The sequence below is a fragment of the Poecilia reticulata genome, linkage group LG1 (genome assembly GCF_000633615.1).
Source record: "Poecilia reticulata strain Guanapo linkage group LG1, Guppy_female_1.0+MT, whole genome shotgun sequence".
NCBI lineage: Eukaryota > Metazoa > Chordata > Actinopteri > Cyprinodontiformes > Poeciliidae > Poecilia > Poecilia reticulata.
Genome location: NC_024331.1, coordinates 19,276,661 through 19,297,527, shown reverse-complemented (window position 1 = coordinate 19,297,527; position 20,867 = coordinate 19,276,661). Strand labels below are relative to the sequence as shown.

General features: G+C 39.1%; 3 protein-coding genes across 6 annotated transcripts in view; 2 read left to right on the top strand and 1 right to left on the bottom strand.

Annotated features, from left to right (window-relative positions):
- Positions 1-5,533, top strand: part of pds5a (PDS5 cohesin associated factor A) — a 23,292-nt gene extending 17,759 nt beyond the window's left edge. For 2 of the 3 annotated variants that reach the window (XM_008412732.1, XM_008412740.2), the window contains exons 24-33: positions 53-176; positions 288-492; positions 692-806; positions 905-1,037; positions 1,217-1,336; positions 1,795-1,860; positions 2,019-2,167; positions 2,265-2,340; positions 2,421-2,680; positions 4,424-5,533. In XM_008412732.1, the coding sequence (XP_008410954.1) occupies positions 53-176; positions 288-492; positions 692-806; positions 905-1,037; positions 1,217-1,336; positions 1,795-1,860; positions 2,019-2,167; positions 2,265-2,340; positions 2,421-2,680; positions 4,424-4,427 (1,252 nt within the window). In that variant the 3' untranslated portion in view covers positions 4,428-5,533. The remainder of the gene's footprint in view (positions 1-52; positions 177-287; positions 493-691; positions 807-904; positions 1,038-1,216; positions 1,337-1,794; positions 1,861-2,018; positions 2,168-2,264; positions 2,341-2,420; positions 2,681-4,423) is intronic. The other variant, XM_008412747.1, reaches the window with a different exon arrangement.
- ube2kb (ubiquitin-conjugating enzyme E2Kb (UBC1 homolog, yeast)) lies at positions 4,788-12,437 on the bottom strand. Of its 2 annotated transcripts, XM_008412766.2 has the most exons (8): positions 12,058-12,437; positions 11,199-11,292; positions 11,029-11,087; positions 9,346-9,428; positions 9,165-9,264; positions 8,881-9,009; positions 7,912-7,997; positions 4,788-5,922 (listed from the first exon to the last, which is right to left on the bottom strand). In XM_008412766.2, exons 1-7 carry the CDS (start codon positions 12,118-12,120, stop codon positions 7,923-7,925), a joined length of 603 nt encoding a protein of 200 aa, XP_008410988.1. In that variant the 5' UTR covers positions 12,121-12,437; the 3' UTR covers positions 4,788-5,922; positions 7,912-7,922. The 2 variants fall into 2 exon arrangements, with proteins under 2 accessions (XP_008410988.1, XP_008410982.1); XM_008412760.2 differs by lacking the exon at positions 4,788-5,922 and having other exon boundaries at positions 6,685-7,997.
- Positions 12,438-14,939: 2,502 nt separating this feature from the next.
- smim14 (small integral membrane protein 14) lies at positions 14,940-20,760 on the top strand. The gene is made up of 5 exons (XM_008412721.2): positions 14,940-15,095; positions 18,408-18,503; positions 19,155-19,203; positions 19,300-19,454; positions 20,524-20,760. The coding sequence occupies exons 2-5, from the start codon at positions 18,429-18,431 to the stop codon at positions 20,560-20,562; spliced, it is 318 nt and encodes a 105-aa protein (XP_008410943.1). The 5' UTR covers positions 14,940-15,095; positions 18,408-18,428; the 3' UTR covers positions 20,563-20,760.
- The last annotated feature ends 107 nt before the right edge of the window (positions 20,761-20,867 follow it).

The window sequence follows — 20,867 nt, the reverse complement described above, 5'->3', positions numbered from 1 at the left end:
TGTGTGTGTGAGAGAGAGACTGTTTATCCCCTCATCACTTCCTGTGTTGCAGTAAATCGGACATGTCCCGCCTGAGGCTGGCCGCCGGCTCAGCCATCATGAAGTTGGCTCAAGAGCCCTGTTACCACGAAATCATCACACCTGAGCAGTTTCAGCTCTGTGGCCTTGTCATCAATGTCAGTTTCACCTGCAGGACTTTTATTTATTTCAAATATTCTCCAATTTTAGAGAAAAAACTTTAAAGTTGCTAAGTTCACGCCTGGTGTTCGTCTGGTTTGTTCCGCCAGGACGAGTGCTACCAGGTCCGCCAGATCTTTGCGCAGAAGTTGCACTTAGCTCTCGTCAAACTGCTGCTGCCCTTGGAGTATCTGGCCGTTTTCGCTCTGTGTGCCAAGGACCCGGTGAAGGAGCGCCGCGCCCACGCCCGACAGTGCCTGCTCAAAAACATCTCCGTCCGCAGGGAATACATCAAACAGAACCCTCTCGCTCAGGGTGAGTGTTCACGCGGAAACATGGCGGCTTCCTGTAGCAGTGTCACGCGAACTGAAGATCAAAGAATTAAATCCTTTTTTAAATCAGATTGCTTTCAGCAGATGTGATTATACCACCTCATGTCTAGAAATCACAGTAGAGCTTTCTAATAAATTCCAAATTTATTCACTCCAATATAAATGCTTCTTTCTCTTGACAGAAAAACTGGTCTCTCTTCTTCCTGAGTACGTGGTTCCATTTATGATCCACTTGTTGGCCCACGACCCTGATTTCACAAAACCACATGAATATGAACAACTCAAAGACATCAAAGAGTGAGGCTGCCCTTCTAATTAAGTACATCTAAAAGTTAAGTACATCTAAAAGTTAGTTGTTTTTAGTTCTCACCGTCTAACTTTTTTCCCTTTGCTAGGTGTCTGTGGTTCATGTTGGAAGTCCTGATGACCAAGAATGAGAACAACAGTCACGCGTTTCTTAGGAAAATGGTTGAGAACATCAAACAAACAAAAGACGCTCAGTGTCCCGAAGACGCAAAGGCCAATGAGGTACGCAGCGCTTTGCAGGAGGATTCGCTTCACTTTGTGTCGCTCTATTACATAAAAATCCTAATGAAATGCATTTACAACTGTGTCTACATGACACAGTGTAGAAAACGGCAAACCGAGAAAGGATGTGGTCGTGTTTTTGAAGCGAATCGGTGACTGTCGTGTCGTTCTGGTTGCAGAAGCTTTACATCGTGTGCGATGTGGCTCTCTTCGTCATCGCCAACAAGAGCACCGCTTGTCACCTGGACTGTCAGAAAGACCCTGTCCTTCCCTCAAAGTTCTTCCTCGTACAAGACAAGGCAATAATCCACGCATTCTCACACACATTCAGCAAATGTGGTCGGCTACATTTTTCATTTCACAATTTCCTCACTCAAACTTTCCCAGGCCTTTGTTCCGTTTTTTTCAAGTAAAAATAAAAAAGTTGTCTCGGAATTTATCTCCGATTTTTCGACAGTAGAAAAGTTTTACATATGAAACTTGAAAAATTGACTGGGTTGATAGACGGATGGTTAATCAGATGGATAATACCCAAACCTTTAAAGTACTTAAAATCAAATTCCTCACTCTACCAGGTTCCTTAACCTGTGTAGGAACCCTATATGCAGAAAAATATATATATATTTTAAACAGTTTATTTTCTTTAGTTTCATTAGACTTTTAATTCTTCTTCTGATGTTAAAATCTCTCATTTCAAAAGCAGAAACAAAATGTCCTCCTCTGGGGTCTTATTAACCTGTTGTTCTTTTTCTAACAGCAGGAGTTTAAAAACGACAAGGAGTATCTGACAGGAGAGATGAGACAAATGCTGCTAACTGGAAAGGTAAACTCACAACATGAGTGTTATTACTGCTGCAGTACAATTAAAAACATAGAGACTGGTCTGTTTGCAGTAAGAATGAAAATAACCACATGAATTGAAGCCTGATCCAGTTTTATATATATATATATATATATATATATATATATTTACTTATTTAGCCCAAACCGGCTCCAGTTTTGGCGACTGTCAACAAAACTCTGACCGTTCCGGGTCGGAGGATCATCCAGAAGACCACTATGGCTCCAGACACGACCAGTAACACCAGCACCAACTCGTCTCCACTGATCACAGCTAACAACAAAAACAGGTACACACACACACACACACACACACAGCAGGTGTTTGCTCACACTCCAAAGACAAGAGTAACACAGTGTTTCATCTGCTTGGTTTTACCACAACAGCAGCACCGACTCGACAGAAAGTCGAGCGCAGGAGAACAATGAGAACCCGGTCATCAAGAAAGAAGAGACGAAGAAGGTAAACTCACACAGGAACCTCCTCTCACCTCTCCACCCGCAGCCATGCTCCCTTTCAACTTCATCCTCGGTGCGTTTCAGGACGAGCCGAGTCAGAAGCTGGCGGCCGACGCTGGGATAGAGGCGTCGCCCGTGAGACGGCGCGGCCGTCCTACCAAAGCCGCAGCAGCCGCTGCCGCAGCAGCGCTGAAGGAAGCCGGAGCGCTACCAGCAGGAGGCGGAGGAGGCAAAGGCAGGAAGAGAGCGTCCGACACCACCACAGACTCCATCAACGTCAAAATGTCAAAGCAGTCGCAGCAGCAGAGTGACGAGGGGACAAAGAGACAGATCGACTTGCAGAGGTAAGAGAAGAACTCTCCTTCTTTTCCTGCGACTAAAGGAAAACAAAAACACACCCCATTTATTTTCTGATAGAATAACGCCTCCTGTAGTTGGTCTTTTCTGATCGATTCTTTGTAGTTTTTCAAAATGGACGAAGAAGTTTTCATGTTTGAGTATGAAAAATGAAATGCATCCAGAGAAATATAACCCACCATGTCGTCACTGGATGAGAAGCCAGTTATGATACTGGCTACTCTGGTTAGAGAGTTAGTTTTAGCAAATGTATGAAGCTGGAATGCTAAGCTAATGTCTTGAAGTTAACAGATTTACATTGGGAAAATATCAAAGTATAATAAATTTTAGTGTAGTTTGCTGTTCATATACAGCATGTTTTCCATGATAGACTATGCCACCTGCTGGCATGAATTTAAATCTGCATTTGGAGAAAATTCAGACAATAGTATGTTAAACACGCCAAAGATCCACCATGCTTGTTTTTATTTCCTTTTTTGCAAAATGGAGAAAGTTGACTAAACAATTTAAAGACTGTAGAATGACCACAAACGTCAGACTGAAATGGTGAGCTGTGTGAAACCACGTCCAGCTTCATTTATGCCGTTAAGGAGGTTTGTTTTAGGAACTTCAGTTGCTGTAAACAGATCCATAAAGATTAGCTTCCTTTTGGTACAGAGGTTGAATTGTAGTTTTCACTTTGTTACAGTTACGTAAACTTTTACTCTGTTTAGATTCTGTTTTGATATTTAGGAATAATACATTTATCTTGCTTTCCAAAATAGAACTTTGATGTTGTGGCCTTTAGGAGAATCAAACATCTAGTTTTCCTCAAAGTTTATAAGTCAGTAACTGGGGAAAAAGAGATGAACAACAAGTGGGATAATAAGGACTTAATGCAGCATCAGCTCATCTGTTTTTATATTTTAGATCCAAATAAATCGGCTCTATCCTAGCAGTCTCACAAATTTACAAAGTCTCTTATTTCTCATTGTGCACCAAAACATTTATTAAAAATAAGTGCTACATTTTCCACCAGAATTAAATAAAAGGCTTTTTAATTCTGTAATTACACAATTTTCAGTTAATATCAGGTTTTTTCTCCCACCAATAACTTAATGGAGCATTTAAGATATTTATGTTAATAAAGACTAAAGTCAGGTGACTGCAAAACTATAGCTAGGCCTGTCACAATAATCAATATATCATTTAATCGCACGATAAATTAAAACGGACTCAATAATTTTCATTTGCATGATTTGTTTTTTTCTCATTCTACCAAAACCTGGCGATAAGTTTTCTATCTGGTGTTTTGGTTTCAACTAGCCCTTTTTTTCTGTTTTTAAATTTAAGAACAATTTTGTTTACAGACTTCATAATTCATTTTGTTGTTTCTATTTTATTTATTTTGGTTATTTAAAATGTCGTCCAGTTTCAGTGTTAAATGTTTAAGTTTAACACTAAGTTTAAAGTTTATTGATCTTTGAGAATGTTTTCTGCTATTACAATATTACTGGAAAATGGTCTCAAAATACCAATAGTTCATTGCAATAATTTCTGGGGTATTTTATTGTGTAGCAAAATTTGTTAATGTGACAGGCCTAACTAACTATAACTGTAAAAATCTAATTATTGTTCTGCAGTTATTGCTGGATCCCCATTTTATTGCTTTAAATGCACAAGCCAGCATTAAAAAAAACAAAACAAAAAAAAACACTTAAATATAAAACATGATCTGCTGTTTTTTTCAGGTAAAGAGGCGAAGAAATCCAGACTGTAGAGGACGGGCCTGAATCGTCACACCTTCAACTCTACACACAAGCTCCTTTGACTCTTACAGTTTTCTTGGAGATATTATGGACCTTCGACATAAACACAATATACAAGCACGCGCGCCCACACACACACACACCATCATACTAGGAGATTTTAAACACCCTGTAGTCATTGATTTGAAGCTCTGTATGTAGGTCTTACTCAGAAACATTTTTTTCCCCTTTTGTTTGTTGCTCTTTGGTTCTTTTTTGGAGCCATTTTTAAGAAGAAAAAAAAATATAAAAACCAACCGGGATGGACATTTTACAAGCGTTTTAATCTGGTAATGATTCTTGCTTATTAAATTCCCTGGGAAAACAACAAAAAAAAAATCTTCTGCTGTTTGAGTCTTGATGTCTTCCTCCTTCGTGTCTGGACTGCAGGGTTTCTTTCCAGCTCATCAGTTGAGTTTGTAAATACACACAAGTAAAAAAAAAAAAAAAACTTTGTAAATGTCAGTTACTTTGCAGGAATTTAAGGTGACATTGAATGCGTTGGACAGATTTTATAAACTGTTTAGGTGATTGGCATCAGAAGGGCGGATTAAAAAGTTGTAGTTGCTTTTTGACGGCCTTCCTGTGGGGCAAGTTCGGTTTGCTGCCGCAACACTTCAGTTCATCAGGGATTTTGGTCTTTTTTTAAAAACAAAAGAAAAATCCACTTTTTGAATGCATAAATCGATATTATTTGGAGTTTTTTCTTTAGTGTTTTCCTAACAAATTAAATTTTTTTTGAACTCTTACGTTGGGCAAGTCCTACTTTTAAACATCAAGTGAACAGGAACCTTTTGTGTTGACTTATTTTGGATGTAGTTAAAAAAAATGCATTTCATTATATTTAACCTTTTTTTCCACAAAAAATAAATGCTTTTAGATGTTTGGGTGCAGTAGAGTTTGTCTTGGATCCCTGTTTTCAAGGTGCAATTTCAAAAACACAGGCAAACATTTATTTTTTTTCCCCACTTTTCTTTTTTTAATCAATAAAAACATGACACTGTCACAATAAATAACCATGCTTTTTTTATACTGCTGATGCTCGCTTCCAATATAAAAAAAAAAAAAGTATTTAAATGGAGAAACTGAGATGCAACAGCCCCCCTTCTTAACGCTTTGTCGTCGTGCAACATTGTACATGGTGAGAACAGCAGGAAGACGGGGTGGATGGAGGAGGCGGCCGCTCGTCTCGTCTGTCCCTTTCTGACAAAAAATGTAGATCCAGCAGACTCTGGTGCGCTTCACAAGTCCGTCTGTTTACAGGTAAAGCAGACTGTACCTTCTGCCTGCCTCTGAACTCGTCTCACCGTCAGCAGCAGAGAGCTCTGCACAACAACTCAAATTTTAATTCGTTGCTCCTCTGGAGGTCAATTGAAAAGAAACCTTTAAATAAGTGGCCCTGGTAAAACGCAAACACTTTTCTGCCAAGCTTGTCGGTGTCCCTAAAAAGAACAAAGAGTTCCACATTTATAAAACAAAAGGAATTGTTTTGTTGTTGTATAGCAAAGCACGTTGGGACATAACATTTAGCTCTGCTACAGCGTTCATATCATTTTTAATATTTTTCAGATTTCAAACACTTCTGAAATGGAAGGGAAACAATCGTTTTTAATCTTTGTGCAGACAAAAATCTTTCAAGCTATTCCATACTTTTAAGCATCTGCCTAGAGGCACATCTCTGGAGGAGCAGCAGCTCAGGTGGAAGAATTTATTCATAGGACAACTATTAAGTTAAACCACACAGAGAAAACAGCAGATATGCGAACACTGCGCCTCACACAGAGGAAAACGGTAAAATATGGGGCTGATTAAATTAAAATCTGTGGAAAAATTTCAAATTATGTTCAGACTATACAAACAAGACTTCTGCAAAGCGTAAAGGAGGGACTAAATGCTACAGCGGGGTTGCTCAAGTATTTGAGAGCTACTACTGTGCAATGCTCCTGTCTCCTTCCTTCTCGCTGCTGTAGCTTTAAGTAGTGGTTCTCCAAAGTACTGACTGCGACTGAACAGAAATGCAAAAGCCAAACTTATCTGATTAAAACAAGTTTTTCTTCCACTTCAGTCGTGCTCTACTTGTTGGAGTTTGTCGTTTTAAATGACAAATTGGATATTAATACTTTGTTTTTTTGTTGCAAGGCAGTGTACATGTGACCAACATTAAGGTTGAGTGGCTCAGAAATAAAATAACATCCCCTCAAAAATCAACTATACAATGCATTTTTAATCTGGTTGCAACAGGCGATCACTGCAGCTTTACAAACCTAAATCAACCTCAACATTCATACCCAACGGTCGCTCGCCTGCTCTAGAAAAAACAAAAAAACTGTTCAAAGAGCAGGAAGAACAAAGCTCAAATTGGCTTTACTTTGTGGTTTTTGTGATTTTTTTTTTGTTTTTGTTTTTTAAAGGAAATGTTCAAATGAACAAACTCCCACTAAACAATTTGGCCAACTGTAGTTAAAGGCAAAAACAACATGCAAGAATAAAAGACACTAGAAAATATTTGATTGTGGCATAGCAGAGGAGCTGGCGTGTTATGACTTGTACAGATTGGGATTTTGGAGGGTACGACCTCTTTTAAGAAAAAAAAAAACATTTTGTGGGACTTCTCATGGATTATAAATGCATGAAAAGTCCAACCGGAAAGTAGGCATAGTTCGTATTTAGAATAACTAGTTTTACAATGTAAGAAAAAATAATAAAAAAAAAAAAGAATATCCCCAATATAGATTTAAATTTACACACATTATTTACAGCTAACTCTTGTTTCTTGTGCATGTGTGCAAATGGTGGAGGATATGGATGTGCTGGGCTTTTCCTGGTTGAATGTACAAAATGCGTCGACCAAACTCCTGCAGCGGGTCGGAACATCAAACAGGTCAGGAAAAACCCGGCACACTGCCCAATGCTCAGCACTATCCAAGTCAAGTATTTTATATCCAGCTTTTACAGCATTGAGAGTGTAGGAGAGAATATGATGTAAAGTCCAACTCCCTACTAAATGAACATGTAGTTAGGTAGAAAACAGCATGTGTGGCTCCCCTCGTGTTTTACCCTGCAGAAATTCAACAGACAACTGTTTGAGCAAAATAACAGTGCAAATGGTGAAAACGGGCAAAGTAAATGTTTCTTTTGGGGGAGAAAGGGAAACAAAATGAGGGGCTGAGTTTGTTGGGTTTTATAAACACATTTAAGAGTAAATAAAAGGGAAATCCTTGGTGTGATGGACAGGCAACAGAGCGGTGAACATATTGGCAACTGTGGTGCTACTGGTGTTTGTAGCAAACCTCTAATGTGCTGTGCTGAATGTTTGTGACTGCTTAGCAAAATGTGAGGTTGGCATGGTGCCCGGAGGAGCTGAGGTGCTCTGATGACGGGAGTTTTTATTTCTGTTATTTTTTTATTTTTTATTTTCTGGATCTTCACACCTGGATGGGTCCTAGTTGCTGAGGAGAAGTTCTGTCGCCGTTTCCACGTCCCAGGATTTTGAAGACAAAGCAGCTATTACTGCATTCTGAAAACGAGAGAGAGAGAGAAGGGGGGGGGGAGTGKGCGTGGGGGACAACAGTGAATATGCAAGTCTGTGTGCTCCAGATATAAAATTTAACTACTGTAATACTTTTATGCATATTGTTTTCAATTCACAAAAGTTTCTTGCTCCTTGTTTCAGCACTAGTTAATTCATTGTAGCTAATACACCAATCTTTTAAAACCCAACAAAACAAGGTATGCCTGTAAACTGCATGTACTAAGATCAGGATTTTTCATGATTTCTGCTGCATTAAAGTTAATTTATTTTAAGGACTATTACTAGACCTGTTCATGTCAATCTAAATATTGTTACCATTAATACCAAGGTGAGCATTGGTATTGAATTGATCCTGGTGTGATGTGATTGATTCTTTTGTTTATAGTTTCTCTTCACTATGTCCAACAAATCATTCAAATTTCCTCAGAGTTCCTGACAGCACACAAGCAGGAATTAAAATGTCAAATATCAAGAGCTTACATTTTTAATTTGAGAGCGGCATTTCATACCTTGGTAATATTTGCACTCAAAACATCTACTTTCTTTCAAATATAGTAATTGCTTAATTCTCCCTTAAGCACAGTTTAATTACCATCTGTTCAGGCAGCTGAAAAAAAATCTTACTGGAATTCAAAAATATACATCTGTAAAGATATATAGATTAAGCCTGGAAGGAAAATGGCTGAACATTAGAAAAACTATTAAACAATTGTGTGTAGTAGAATGTAATGAGGGAATTAGGTCGTTATCTCTATATTGTTTTCTACTGTAGGTAGTTGATGATAAAACAAATTTGCTTTCGCCTAAAATCGTGTCATGTGAGGATATGTTCAAACGTGGTGCTCAGAACCAGAGAGGCGTCTCTAACCTTATCGAAGCCCATGGCACAGAGTTTGTCTATTTTTCGCGTGTAGTCCGGACTGGAGACCGGAGCGCTGGCGTAGACGTGTGACCACAGCCTCGCTGTCTGTTTGAACATTTCTGGGTTCTGCTTGTACTGAGGATTCAAGACAGAAAATTCAGAAATCAATTTTTTTTAAAAAGATCCAGCTTTTCAGTTTTGTAAAAAGTTGCTCTCAAAGTAAATAAAGTTAAACTAAAGAGCAGCTTGATTTTTGCCAAAAGACAAAGAAAATAGGAAGTAATTCTCACCTGGTTTGCAACTACTGCATCTTGTGGGTCATCTGGTTCTGCTGCAGCAAGAAGAGCCTGTAGGGACAGCAGCACGGTCCGCAGGGTCATAGCAGCTGCCCTGAGTGAGACAGATTCAACACGTGAGCGCGAGTCGATCTCTGAACGCCACAGATCACAGCGTTTAGCTCTACGCACTCACCACTGGTCTTTTAAAATGTCCAGACATATTGCTCCGGTCACTGAGCTGATGTTAGGATGCCAGATCTTTGTGATGAAGCGCACCTGAAGAACGGCAGGTCAAGGAAGATGGATGAGTCATTATAAATGGTGACAGTGTATCTAGTTTCATTCCTATGAATTTTTTTTTTTTTAGAATAAGTTGTAAAATAAGACATTATTTTTGATTCATATAGCTTTCTTATATATATATATATATATATATATATATATATATATATATATATAAAATTGAGATAAGCTATGTCTTCTTCAAATTTTCTCTATTAAGCAAAGAAACATGGAAATCTACAAACATCCGACGAGGCACGTATCAACACAACCCGTCTCTCACGGCAACGGGTCGTGCAGAAGACATCTGCGTCCTACGAATTACTTTGTCCAGCCCCAGATCACAACAGCAGAGTAATTAAAAGCTTTTTACAATTAAAATTGTTGCTTTTACTTCCTATGCTTTCTCTCAATTTCAAAGTAATCAGAGCCACACATCCAACAACTTCATCTCAAAAGCAGATTAGGCCAGACCCAGTCACTAAACTAGGCTACAAAAGTAAGGACATATTCCATTCTTGCTGATGAGAACAAACACACGAAAAAAGAAACAAAACCCTAAAATTTAGGAAACTGCATGCCTTTCTATCAATAAGGCAGACCTGCAAGGCCCTTTTTATGTTTTATTTTAACAACATCAACACCCAGTCACCCCTAATTCTTAATAGAGGCTGTTCAAAGGGCGAGGTCCATAACAATAAATATTTAGGACCGTTTTTCTCATTTTTAACTGTTAAAAATGAGAATCATTTGTCATAGCCTTAGCCATCCTGAAGGACTTTTTGACACAAAATAAGAAAAAGTTGTCAATAACTGATTAAACTTTGTCATAAACAAAGATTGATAATAATACCAACGTATGCCAGTTACAGTTTCAACACTACAAATTTCTTCCATCGTGACCTTCCTGTAGTTTTAGGCCGTTTAAATGAGACGACAGAGAAAGTTCCGGAGTGACCAGAAATCTCTCCTGCTGTGTGACACAGAAAGGATGGCAACACTGACCCCATCTGTACCTGAGCACCAGCTAACCCTGAAACAGGACCACTACTCTATTTAACTTAACGTTTTTTTTAAGTTTTAATTCATCATCAAACAGGATAGCAGCACCAACCACCCCTACGAAGGTAACACAATTTTAATACTGCAGCTGACAAGTTGCAGGCAGCATTAATGTTAAACCAAGCAGGCAGTCTGACTAATGAACCGGCTAGATTTTAAAGAGCAGAGCAACTGAGAGGAATAATATTCTGCTCTACATGATTTTACAGATTTTGTTTTGAAATGCTGAGTTTATGATATTATATAATTCAAGATACTCAGACTATCAGAATCTCGTGACAGTCCATACCTTGCTAGAATAGCTATGAAAGGTATTTACATGCTTGCTGGCGATACCTAGCGACTCCAGCACGTAAAAATCAAAAACTTGTTGAACAGGATAGCCACCATGAAGCAAGAAAAAAAAAAACTCTTGGATCTTAAATCCCTAAAAGACAAATTGTTCAGCTTTTCCCTTACGATATTTAAAAATCAACTCAACAGGCAGTAAAGGCCTTACAGTTTGTTCAAATCAGAACATTCGGCTACTCACCTTTGGGGGGTTAAATGGGTAGGTTTCTGGGATTTTTATTTCAAGCTGATATCTGCCACCTTAAAAGCGAAAATAAACAAGAGAAACACCATTTTTAATCAGGACATATTGAGCCAAGTGTGTTTTCTTTACAGAAAAACAGAAAAAAAAACAGTTTTTTAAGTGTGTACCTTCATAAGGTGTATCTGGTGGTCCTGCTATTTCACCTCTCAGTTCTGTGAAGTTCTCGTCTACCAGATCAACTTTGATCTGGTTTTTACTTGTCTAGATATTGGGAGAGATAACAGAAAGAGAATGTTTTACGGGAAATAACAGATATTTTGACACAAACACTACGTCCAAAAAGTGAGGCCTCTGACAAACCTGACTCAGATGATTCTTAGAAAAATTTAAAGTAAGCTTCCTACTTCTAAAGGATGTCTTGGTTAAACCTACTGTTTGCTAGTGGAACAAAGCAACTTAAAGTTAAAAAAAGAGGAAACAAAAACTTTACTGGAAGGGAAATACACAACATTCACCCCATAAGCCTCCCACAGTGACCACAACCAGCTGATTACAAAAATGGTAAGGGGCTGAAAGCACAACATGAAATGCTAATGCTAACTGTAGATGGGGCATCAAACCATCGCTGCCTTCAAGTAGCTCAAAGTAGCTAAAGTGAGATGACACCGGTTTATTTGTTGAGTCGTGGTAATCCATTGGACACAGGTTACAGTTGGTGTAAAACAGCTTTAATTAATTTTGAGCAATGTTTACGGGCACAGCTGATAACAGCAGGCCTGTCGTTCTGCGAATCCCCGGTGTTTCCTGAACACACCCACCTGACACGCGCCTCGCATTTTTTGAAGCTAACGCTAGCTTAAGTTCGGATGTTCGGGCCTGACTTGATGCAACACAGAACCAACACCTCGTCGGGTGATTCCCGTCCTCCACAAGCACCGTACAGTCACTTCACATGTCAACAGAGTCGAAATAAAAAGCAAAGAAGGAGCCGTGAGGAAGTGAAAGCAGTCGGCGACGTAAACAAACCTCCTCGCTTTTGAGAACTTCTTTGAACTCTCTCTTGATCCTTTGGACCGCGATGTTAGCCATGGCTGTGTGTCTGCTGAGCCGCCTCAGAGCTGCACCCGGGGCTTCTCCCGGTGTTGTCTGTGTGGGGGTCGCCTTGCCTTCTGCTAGTCACGCTTAAGGAACTCCTTCACGTGTACCATTTAGCACTTCATTTCAGCTCAGACAGAGAGAGCTCACCGTTGCCGTCGCCTGCCAACGCAGAGTCAGCGTCAGTCAGTCATTGAGTCCAGAACATGCTCACACAGAGCAGCTGCAGCGTGGAGCACAAGCTAGAAGTTTCATTAATGAGCCTCGGTGACACACAGACAGCACGGTCTCCTTTCAAACTGACTATCAGGACATTTCTCTCTCCAGTGCTGGGAGAAGGCAGCACTTTATATCTGACTGATTTTGCTTTATATGGCTGGACATTTATTGTTTTCGTTTTTTTTAACTAACGTTCAGAGTTATTATTTCTGATTACACCTATTAATTTTAAGATAATAAGAAGGCCTAACTGATTACATAAAAAAACGATGTATTTCCCAGTTGTTCTAAACAGGCCACATATATCAAACATAACCTAAAAGAAATTTTAATTTATAATTTAAGGCTTTAAAATTGGGGCTCTGTCTCTTTAAGAAACTCCTGCTCTTTCTGACACTCTGCATTTACAGGGTTTCACTGAGAAGTAGTTTGTATGATGAGCTCAGCAAATGCAGTTTCACCATGTGTTTGCTAATTGCTGATGGCTAGTCTGGAGGAGCTCTGTGAGGCAGAAGCTGCAGCTTCAAGGAGGAGCTGTGTTTAAAAGGAGGCTCTCTGTGAGACCAACCTTAAATAGTTGCCACGGGTGATTAAAAGATTTCTCAAAAATGCATGAAAGAATTGAAGCAACACTCCAGGTATATTTTTGATGAGGGAATAACATTATAGCATGACAAAAAGCTAAAATAATATACATTTTATATAATACCGCCCCTTGAACAGTGCTCATTTGGTACTTCTATTTGGAGTTTTAGCGAAAAAAAAGAAAAAAGAGGCCACTCAGAGAAGAAATAATTTCTCCAAAAGCAACATGAAACACCAGACAGTTTGCAAATGCATAAAGACCTTAAATTTTGGTGATGTGTAATTTTCTCAAATTAAATAAAAACTCAATGAAATTAAAGAGAAAATGGGAATGTTAGAAAGTCTAAGAACATCATCAACACTGTGAAATTCAGTGGTGGCAGCATCATGTTCTATTATTTTGCAACAAGAGAGAACAGCCTGTATAGTTTGGGGACAAATTGCAATTTAATTTGGAGCTTGACTAAACTGCCACATGTATCACTCCCACATGTGGAGTGTCCAAACTTGAGTTATTGCGGGGTTTACATCTCTGCCGCTATTTGCACTTTTTCTCTTTTTAAATAGCATTCCTGCTGTTATTTGCACATTTACTATTGTTTGCTGTTTTATTTTTTCTTGTAGATCGTTTGTTATTTTTTAAATGCAGAATATACATGCGTATTTTTAAAAATTATTCAGTTGCACATGTCTTTGGGTCAGACAATGCTATTTTTAATAAAGGCACAGTACTTTATATTTTAAATTTGCCTTTAGTGCACTGTATGGTATTCTTAATTATGTGCAAAATCTCCATGCTTCAATTGCCTGACACTTTGCTGTCAGATAATAGTAGATATTTCTATTCTATTCTGTCCGTTGCACGTCATTTACACTCCGCTGCACACAAAATTTGAGGAGGATTTTAACAATTGTCTCATGTGTTCCCAAAATAGTACTTTTCTCACAGACAGCAGAGGTTTAAATGGAGTGGTTCCTTTCTGTTGTTTCCTCGTGCTTGCTCTCAATGACACACTGTCAGTATTTTTAACTGGAATTTTCCAAACTGAAGACACCTAATGTCCTTAACAGGCATTAGAAAACCTGTGAATAATATTCAAAGCCAGGGATACTTCAGAGGAATCCTTTAAAAAATATTGTTGCATCACCAGCCAGCTGACTAATAAGAATGTCGGCAGCCTGTATACCTTTTATTTGACTATTTTTTAGATGAGCAGCTAAGTTTAACTCTGATAGTTCTGATATGATCACTTCTAAAACTTCATTTTGACATTAGTGCAACCTTTCATAAGTCATTTCGGCCAGTTTACTTGATACCTGTACTACGGATGGATCCATGTAGGGATCGCCAGACTGTAGATTAAGACAGAAGGGAAACTAAGGTCAGATTTTTACATACAAATTTGTCAATAACCTCTTTGCAGTCGATAAAAGGAATATGGTGTTGTAAGGAGTGCTAGGTTGGCGACTTAAGATTGAGGTGTCACTCACTGTACCAACATTTTAAATGTAACTTTTTTTCTAAGGAGTGCTCTGGAACACCTGGAGATGATGGAAATGTGTTTATGAAATAAGCATTCTTCATAAACACAAGAAAATTATAGACAACCCTGAGCATCCTCCTCATAGGACTGTTTTAAAACAACTGACTTCAGTCAGAGGCTTCTTTAAATAGATAGTAAGACAGCAACAGGAGGTTCATCAGCATCTACAACACGTAGATAGATAGATAGATAGATAGATAGATAGATAGATAGATAGATAGATAGATAGATAGATAGATAGATAGATAGATAGATAGATAGATAGATAGNAGATAGATAGATAGATAGATAGATAGATAGATAGATAGATAGATAGATAGATAGATAGATAGATAGATAGATAGATAGATAGATAGATAGATAGACTGTTTGTTTACGGTTGAGGCTGGATGATTTCGATTGGCTTAGAGACCTGGCCGTAAAATATTTGGACCAATGGCTGAGGCGCGTTTCACCACGTGCATGTATGGTCGAAAGGTTCTGAGCGTTAAAGTAAACACGGAGAAATGGTTGACATGTCGGCGGTGGTTTGACGGTGAATATCGGCATCAGCGGCGCTGCAGCAGAGCAGCACAGGCCCGACAAACGCATTCAGTCGCTCCTGAGAACCTCCAAGCTCAAGTAAGACGTTTTTCCTTCTTTGGTTTTGTTCACTTGTGTCTCTAATCGAGAGTATTCACTGGTAAAAAGAAAGGAAAAAAGAACAAGACAGGGTGTTTTCTCCTCCTCATCTGGCTAGACTCGGAAGAAGCTAGTTTGCTAAATGTTTTCCGAGAGCACATACGGTGAAACAGATTTTGAGTAGAAAGTCGAAGCTGTGGTTTGAAAAGCTCTGGTTTTAGTTGTGCTTAGATGAAGTGATTACGTTACTCTAAGCGGAGTTAGCCACCTGCGGAACTGCGCTGTTTAAATGGTAGGAGCTAAAACTTACAAGGAAATACAGGTTTCAGAGCAACTGTCTTACTTATTCCAAGACGGGTTGTGAATTTCCAGACAGAGTTTGGCCAACTCTCCATACAGTTTTAACAGCTGTGTCCAAAGATTACATTGGAAAAGCAAGCGCGGGTTTATTTAACTTCCATGCTAATCATGTTTCTTTTTAAATCCCGCTGAAGGTCTATGTCACTACATGCATTCGAGACATGGAAATCTCTGCTTTAGCACAGAGCTTTACAATAGTTTTCATACCTCTTAAACTTACATCTGAAAAGTGCGGCCTGCACTTTATTTAGTGGTGTTTGCCTCCAACACCACTAAATAAAACTGCTTTCAGTGGTAGTTTAGTTTGTAAACTGAGTGCACCTGTGATTTAATCTCGGTAAAACCACGGCTGTTCTGAACAGTCATCAGAGGTTTTTGTTAGGGAACATTAGTGAACAAATGCAGCAAGAAAGCTGTAAGATGTCACATTTTCATTTGTACTTTACACAGAAAACGTGTGGAAGAAAGCACTGGAAGATTTTGGTCTACAAGTCACTTGCTACATGTGACAACTCTCATTGCACATCACCCAAAACAGATCATAACTAGGTTGGAACATGGTGGTGGCAGCATTATGCTGTGGGGATGCTTTTCTTTAGCAGGATCAGGGAAGTAGGTAAGAGTTGTTGAGAATGAAACTAAATGCAAGTAATCCTGAAAGAGAACAAGTTAAAGGTTGTAAAAGACTTCAGATGGGGTTCAACTTCTATCAGGACGACGACTCTAAACATGCAGCCAGATAAAAGCGTGTTCAGAATGACGGAGTCAAAGTGTAGACCTGAAAGCTTTTGAGAATCTGTGGTAAAACTCCATAAAAACTGACTGAGGTTGAAATTTCAGTTTGCAGATGTGCAGAGCTAACAGAGCCATTTCCCAAAAGATTTCAGGCTATAATAGCATCGTGGGGGGATTAATATGGACTCTGCATGAACGAATGCAAATTCACACCACACTGTTCAGATTTCTTGTTTTGTTTTGTTTTTTAAGACATGTACGTTATTCATTGAGTAATGAGATATTTGCTACCTGTTGCTTGTTGTTATCTCGTCTCCCCAGGTCCGTTAATCTCATGTGTAAAAGTGAAACCACAAAGACAACAGTCACTGTTCAACTTCACAATCATCCAGATTTTATTCAAACAATCAAATGTATAGAATCACATCAACAGCTCGTCATAATCATCATAAACCAAAGCCACAAAGAATAAGAAATGAATTACCTTAGGAAAAATGCAAAGATGCGCCTTCGGAGACCACTGCGTGTGGCAGTTACGACAGTATCCCAGTGATCTGATTAACTGTTTTAGATCAATTACTTTTATATCAAGGCGTGTTTTTACTCTCTGATGCTTTCTAACGTACTGTTTAAAGGTTGTCTCTGCCTACCTACAAATGCAGGTGTTTACCAGGGCCAAGGGATGAATTCATTGTTGTCTAAGCTATCCTCCCTGCGTACTTTCCCAGGGCATGAGCAAAGATGTGTTCATTTTCATACAGAAACATTTTACTCAAGAAAGTGGGACCAAAGTTTGTCAGCTATCCTTGTTTTTCATTTCAAAGTGCCTCAAACTGGTTCCTGAACCACACAGAGCTCTCCTGACCTCTCTCTCCTCTGACCCAGTGGATCAAACAGCAGATTTGGATTGTAAAAATTGGCACACGTTTTATATAATATCTTCAAACTCTTATAAAACAGACATGAGCAGCTTCAATACCAAAACATCTGTTACACTCAATATTTTCTGATTAGTTTTCAACTTCTTTGGTTATAATATATAATTTTCAGATGAATATATGATTTATAGACTCTTAAGAATGTGATCTACTGTGAAAAAAAAACCTACTGATTAGACTAATTTTAATCAAATCGGGATCATTATATCTAAGAAAAATGTTCTACTGATTAAGTTGTATATTCATTAAACTATGAGTCTAAATCTAACCTAAACTGAGGCCTACTCAAAACAATCATGATCTGTCTAATATTTCAACATGCGCTAAAGTTAAAGCTAGCATTAAAACTAGCATAATTAAACTAATATTTCCTACAGACATCAGGGATCATTTTCCTTCCACTGTACTTTTTGTTGGTTTTCACATAAAATCTCAATAAGAAAAGTTTCAGTTTATGTTTATCCATCCATTTTCTTGCACCCTTGTCCCTCGGTGGGGTCGGGTCGGGAGGGTTGCTGGTGCCTATCTCCAGCTAACGTTCCGGGCGAGAGGCGGGGTACACCCTGGGCAGGTCGCCAGTCTGTCGCAGGGCAACAGAGAGACACACAGGACACACAACCATGCACACACACACTCACACCTAGGGGCAATTTAGACAGGCCAATTAACCTGACAGTCATGTTTTTGGACTGTGGGAGGAAACCGGAGTACCCGGAGAAAACCCACGCATGCACAAGGAGAACATGCAAACTCCATGCAGAAAGACCGGGAATCAAACCCAGAACCTTCTTGCTGCAAGGCAACAGCTCTACCAACTGTGCCACTGTGCAGCCCTAGTTTATGTTTATAATTACATAAAATGTGAAAGATTTAAACATGGATGCTGTAGTAAGGTATAATGCAACTGAAACTAAATTACTCAGTTGGTAATTTCAGCGCTGGATTATAAAAACACTTCCATCTGGTCTTACTCTTCAGAACATCTCCTAAAATTTCACAAACGATTGTCCAAAGACATTTTACATCCCTTAAATACCACTAGCATTTAAGATAAAAGATCATAGGCAACAGAAAAGTGCAGATAAAATCTCCCATCTGGCTTGAGTATAAAACAAAATAACACACACCACTGCTGACTCTCCTTAGCAGAAGAGTCTCCTCCCCCTTCTGGGTCTGTGTGTGTCCATCGAGCAACAAAACGGCACTGACAAGAGGCAGCATTGGATTTCTACCACTTGTTCATGTATGCCCTACTTACCTGAAGTGCCTCTGCTTCAAGGTGGATTCTTGCTGGTGAGAAATGGCTGAAGGAGGCTTCGACCCGTGTGAGTGCATCTGTACTCAGGAGTACGCTATGAGGCGCCTCATCAACCTGGTAAGCAGGACAACCGACAGGATTTCTCTTTGATTTATACATTGTGGCAGGTTGATCTGTAGGGCCAAGGCAGATTGACAGTCAAACCTGCTGTTAGTACGAGTTATCCGGTGAAAATGTCATAAAGTGTGTGAGTTTCTACAGCTGGTTCGTAAGTGAAAGTATTCTCAGAGGGAGTAATCGGCATACAAGGCGTCGCTGAGTGACCGGGATTACACATCCTGGTTCCTGTTGTGTGTTTGTCTTTTGCTGTCCAGTGACGTCTGTAAAGTCAAATTGATTTCATGTTTGTTAATTTAATACATTAGTGAAGGACGCATTGTCAAAGATGAGATTGGCATTTGTAATAAAAAGCTATGCCTCTAGTCATGGTTTCAGTTTCCATGTGACCTTATTTTGTTTTTTTGTTCTCAGCTGTAACTTGCATGGCAGGTTGCAGTTGGCTGAGAACTGAAAGCCACTCTCAGCTTTCTGATTTGCTTACCACAATAAGGGGTGTTACCTTAATGACGAAAATATCTCAACTAGCGTTTACTAGTCAGGCCTTGGAGGAATCATGAGTCGCTATTTTGTATAACAGAAACTTTTGTAACACTGTGTAGCACAAAAGTTATATTTAGAGTTTATAAAATGTTTCCTCTGTATTTTCAGCTCAGGCAATCCCAATCGTACTGTACTGACATCGAGTGTCCTCAGGAGTGTACGTATCCCCTCCGCCCACAGCGCTCCGTGTCAGAGTGTAAGGCACTACAGCGGAGACATGGCCGTTGACGCTTGCTGTTCTGTTTCTGCACAGTGCCTGGACCCAGCGGGTCAGTGGGTGGAGGAGGCGACCTGACCCTGCCCATGGTCCTGATGGGGTGGGTGGTGGTGGCTCTGGTCCTGTTTTTGCTGCGCCCATCCAGCCTCAGAGGAGCCCGTCCTTCTGGCAAGCCCTCTGGACCTCACAATGTTAGTATTGATCAGTTTCAACGTTTTGAGTTTTCACATTACCACAGTATGAGATGCATAAGTGTCTTTTCCACATTTTGTCACTTTACAGCTTTACAAGTACAATGTGTTTTATTAGGATTGTATGCAATAGACCAACACAAATTACTGCATAAAGTGGAAGGAAAATGATACATGGTCTTCAAGTTATTGATTTCTGTTCATGAACTCTGAATCAATATTTTATTTAAAAATAAAAAATATTATAGCTTTGAGTCTTAATTTTCAAAATAGTTACACTCCATCCAATCTGACTGAGCTTTATCTGTGAGCACATACTCAACTGAGTTTGGTTTTGAACTTTGACTGGACCGTTCTAGCACTGTCATACGGCCAATCAATGGGGATGTGGCGCCTCCTGCTGGCTGCTATGTATAAAACTTTTAAAACTGCACTACAATTTATTTATTGTAGCTTTCAGTTTCTATTGCTGATGGTAGCCTGATTACTGAGCCTAATAACAGCCAGACTTTTAAATGTATGGAATCGATTAAAGCACAATAGTAAACTTTTGACACGATTAAATGTTTCATTTAAGGTCAAAATTGAAACAAAAGCTTCTAGTTTGGTTTCATATAGTTGCATATCTGACTCCAGAGAAGTCAGTGACTTTTGAGAACCATGACTAAACCTTTCCATTCTAGTTCTGGATTTTTGTCTGGGGTTGTTGTCGTGCTGGAAGATGAAGCGTCGCCTCAGTCTCAAATCTTTTGCTGCTCTTAACAGGTTTTCTTTCAGGATTGCCTTTTATTTGGCTCTGTACATTTTAAAGGAGGCTGAATAGTTGCATTCCACATTATTAATACCTTATTTGTAAAACATATGTATTATTTTCTTTCCTTTTTGCAATTGACTGCTTTGGTGTTGGTCTGTCACGTGAAATCTTATGAAAATATATAGCGTTTGAGGTTGTGAAATGGCGAGAAATGTAAAAACAAATGTTGAAGGGGTATAAAGACTAATTTCAAATGGTTCTGCATGCCCCCTTATCATCTCCAGAAGGTTAATTGGTAACTGTCTTGGTTTGCAGAGTGAAAGAAGGGAGCCGCCTGCACCACCAGTGGACTAACACTGAGTCAGACCACCAGGAAATCATCCATCTTCTCAGACTGAACATGCTCAGTTGGCTACTACTGTGAGCAGGAAAACAGCATCTTCCTGTCGGCCTGAAATCACAGATCTTCTTCTTTTCATTACCTGGTTACAGGTTTTGTTCTTGGACCAATGTTACTAAAACTGGCCTGAATCAGTAAATTGTTGACGTGATCATGTTCTATAGAGGCTAAAACTAATTTTTGCACACATATATTAGAAAAATATAAACAGTATAATTGGTTATTCTAATCTTTCTTTGGCTTTTCTCTTTTATATATA

Excerpts from the sequence above, each read along its gene's own strand:
- ube2kb (XM_008412766.2), bottom strand. The coding sequence starts at position 12,120 with ATGGCTAACATCGCGGTCCAAAGGATCAAGAGAGAGTTCAAAGAAGTT. Across the intron at positions 11,293-12,057 it reads AAGTTCTCAAAAGCGAGGAG|ACAAGTAAAAACCAGATCAA; the intron begins GTTTGTTTACGT and ends CCCAATATCTAG. Across the intron at positions 7,998-8,880 it reads GTGCCATGGGCTTCGATAAG|AATGCAGTAATAGCTGCTTT; the intron begins GTTAGAGACGCC and ends TCTCGTTTTCAG.
- smim14 (XM_008412721.2), top strand. The coding sequence starts at position 18,429 with ATGGCTGAAGGAGGCTTCGACCCGTGTGAGTGCATCTGTACTCAGGAG. Across the intron at positions 19,204-19,299 it reads CATCGAGTGTCCTCAGGAGT|TGCCTGGACCCAGCGGGTCA; the intron begins GTACGTATCCCC and ends GTTTCTGCACAG. Across the intron at positions 19,455-20,523 it reads AGCCCTCTGGACCTCACAAT|AGTGAAAGAAGGGAGCCGCC; the intron begins GTTAGTATTGAT and ends CTTGGTTTGCAG.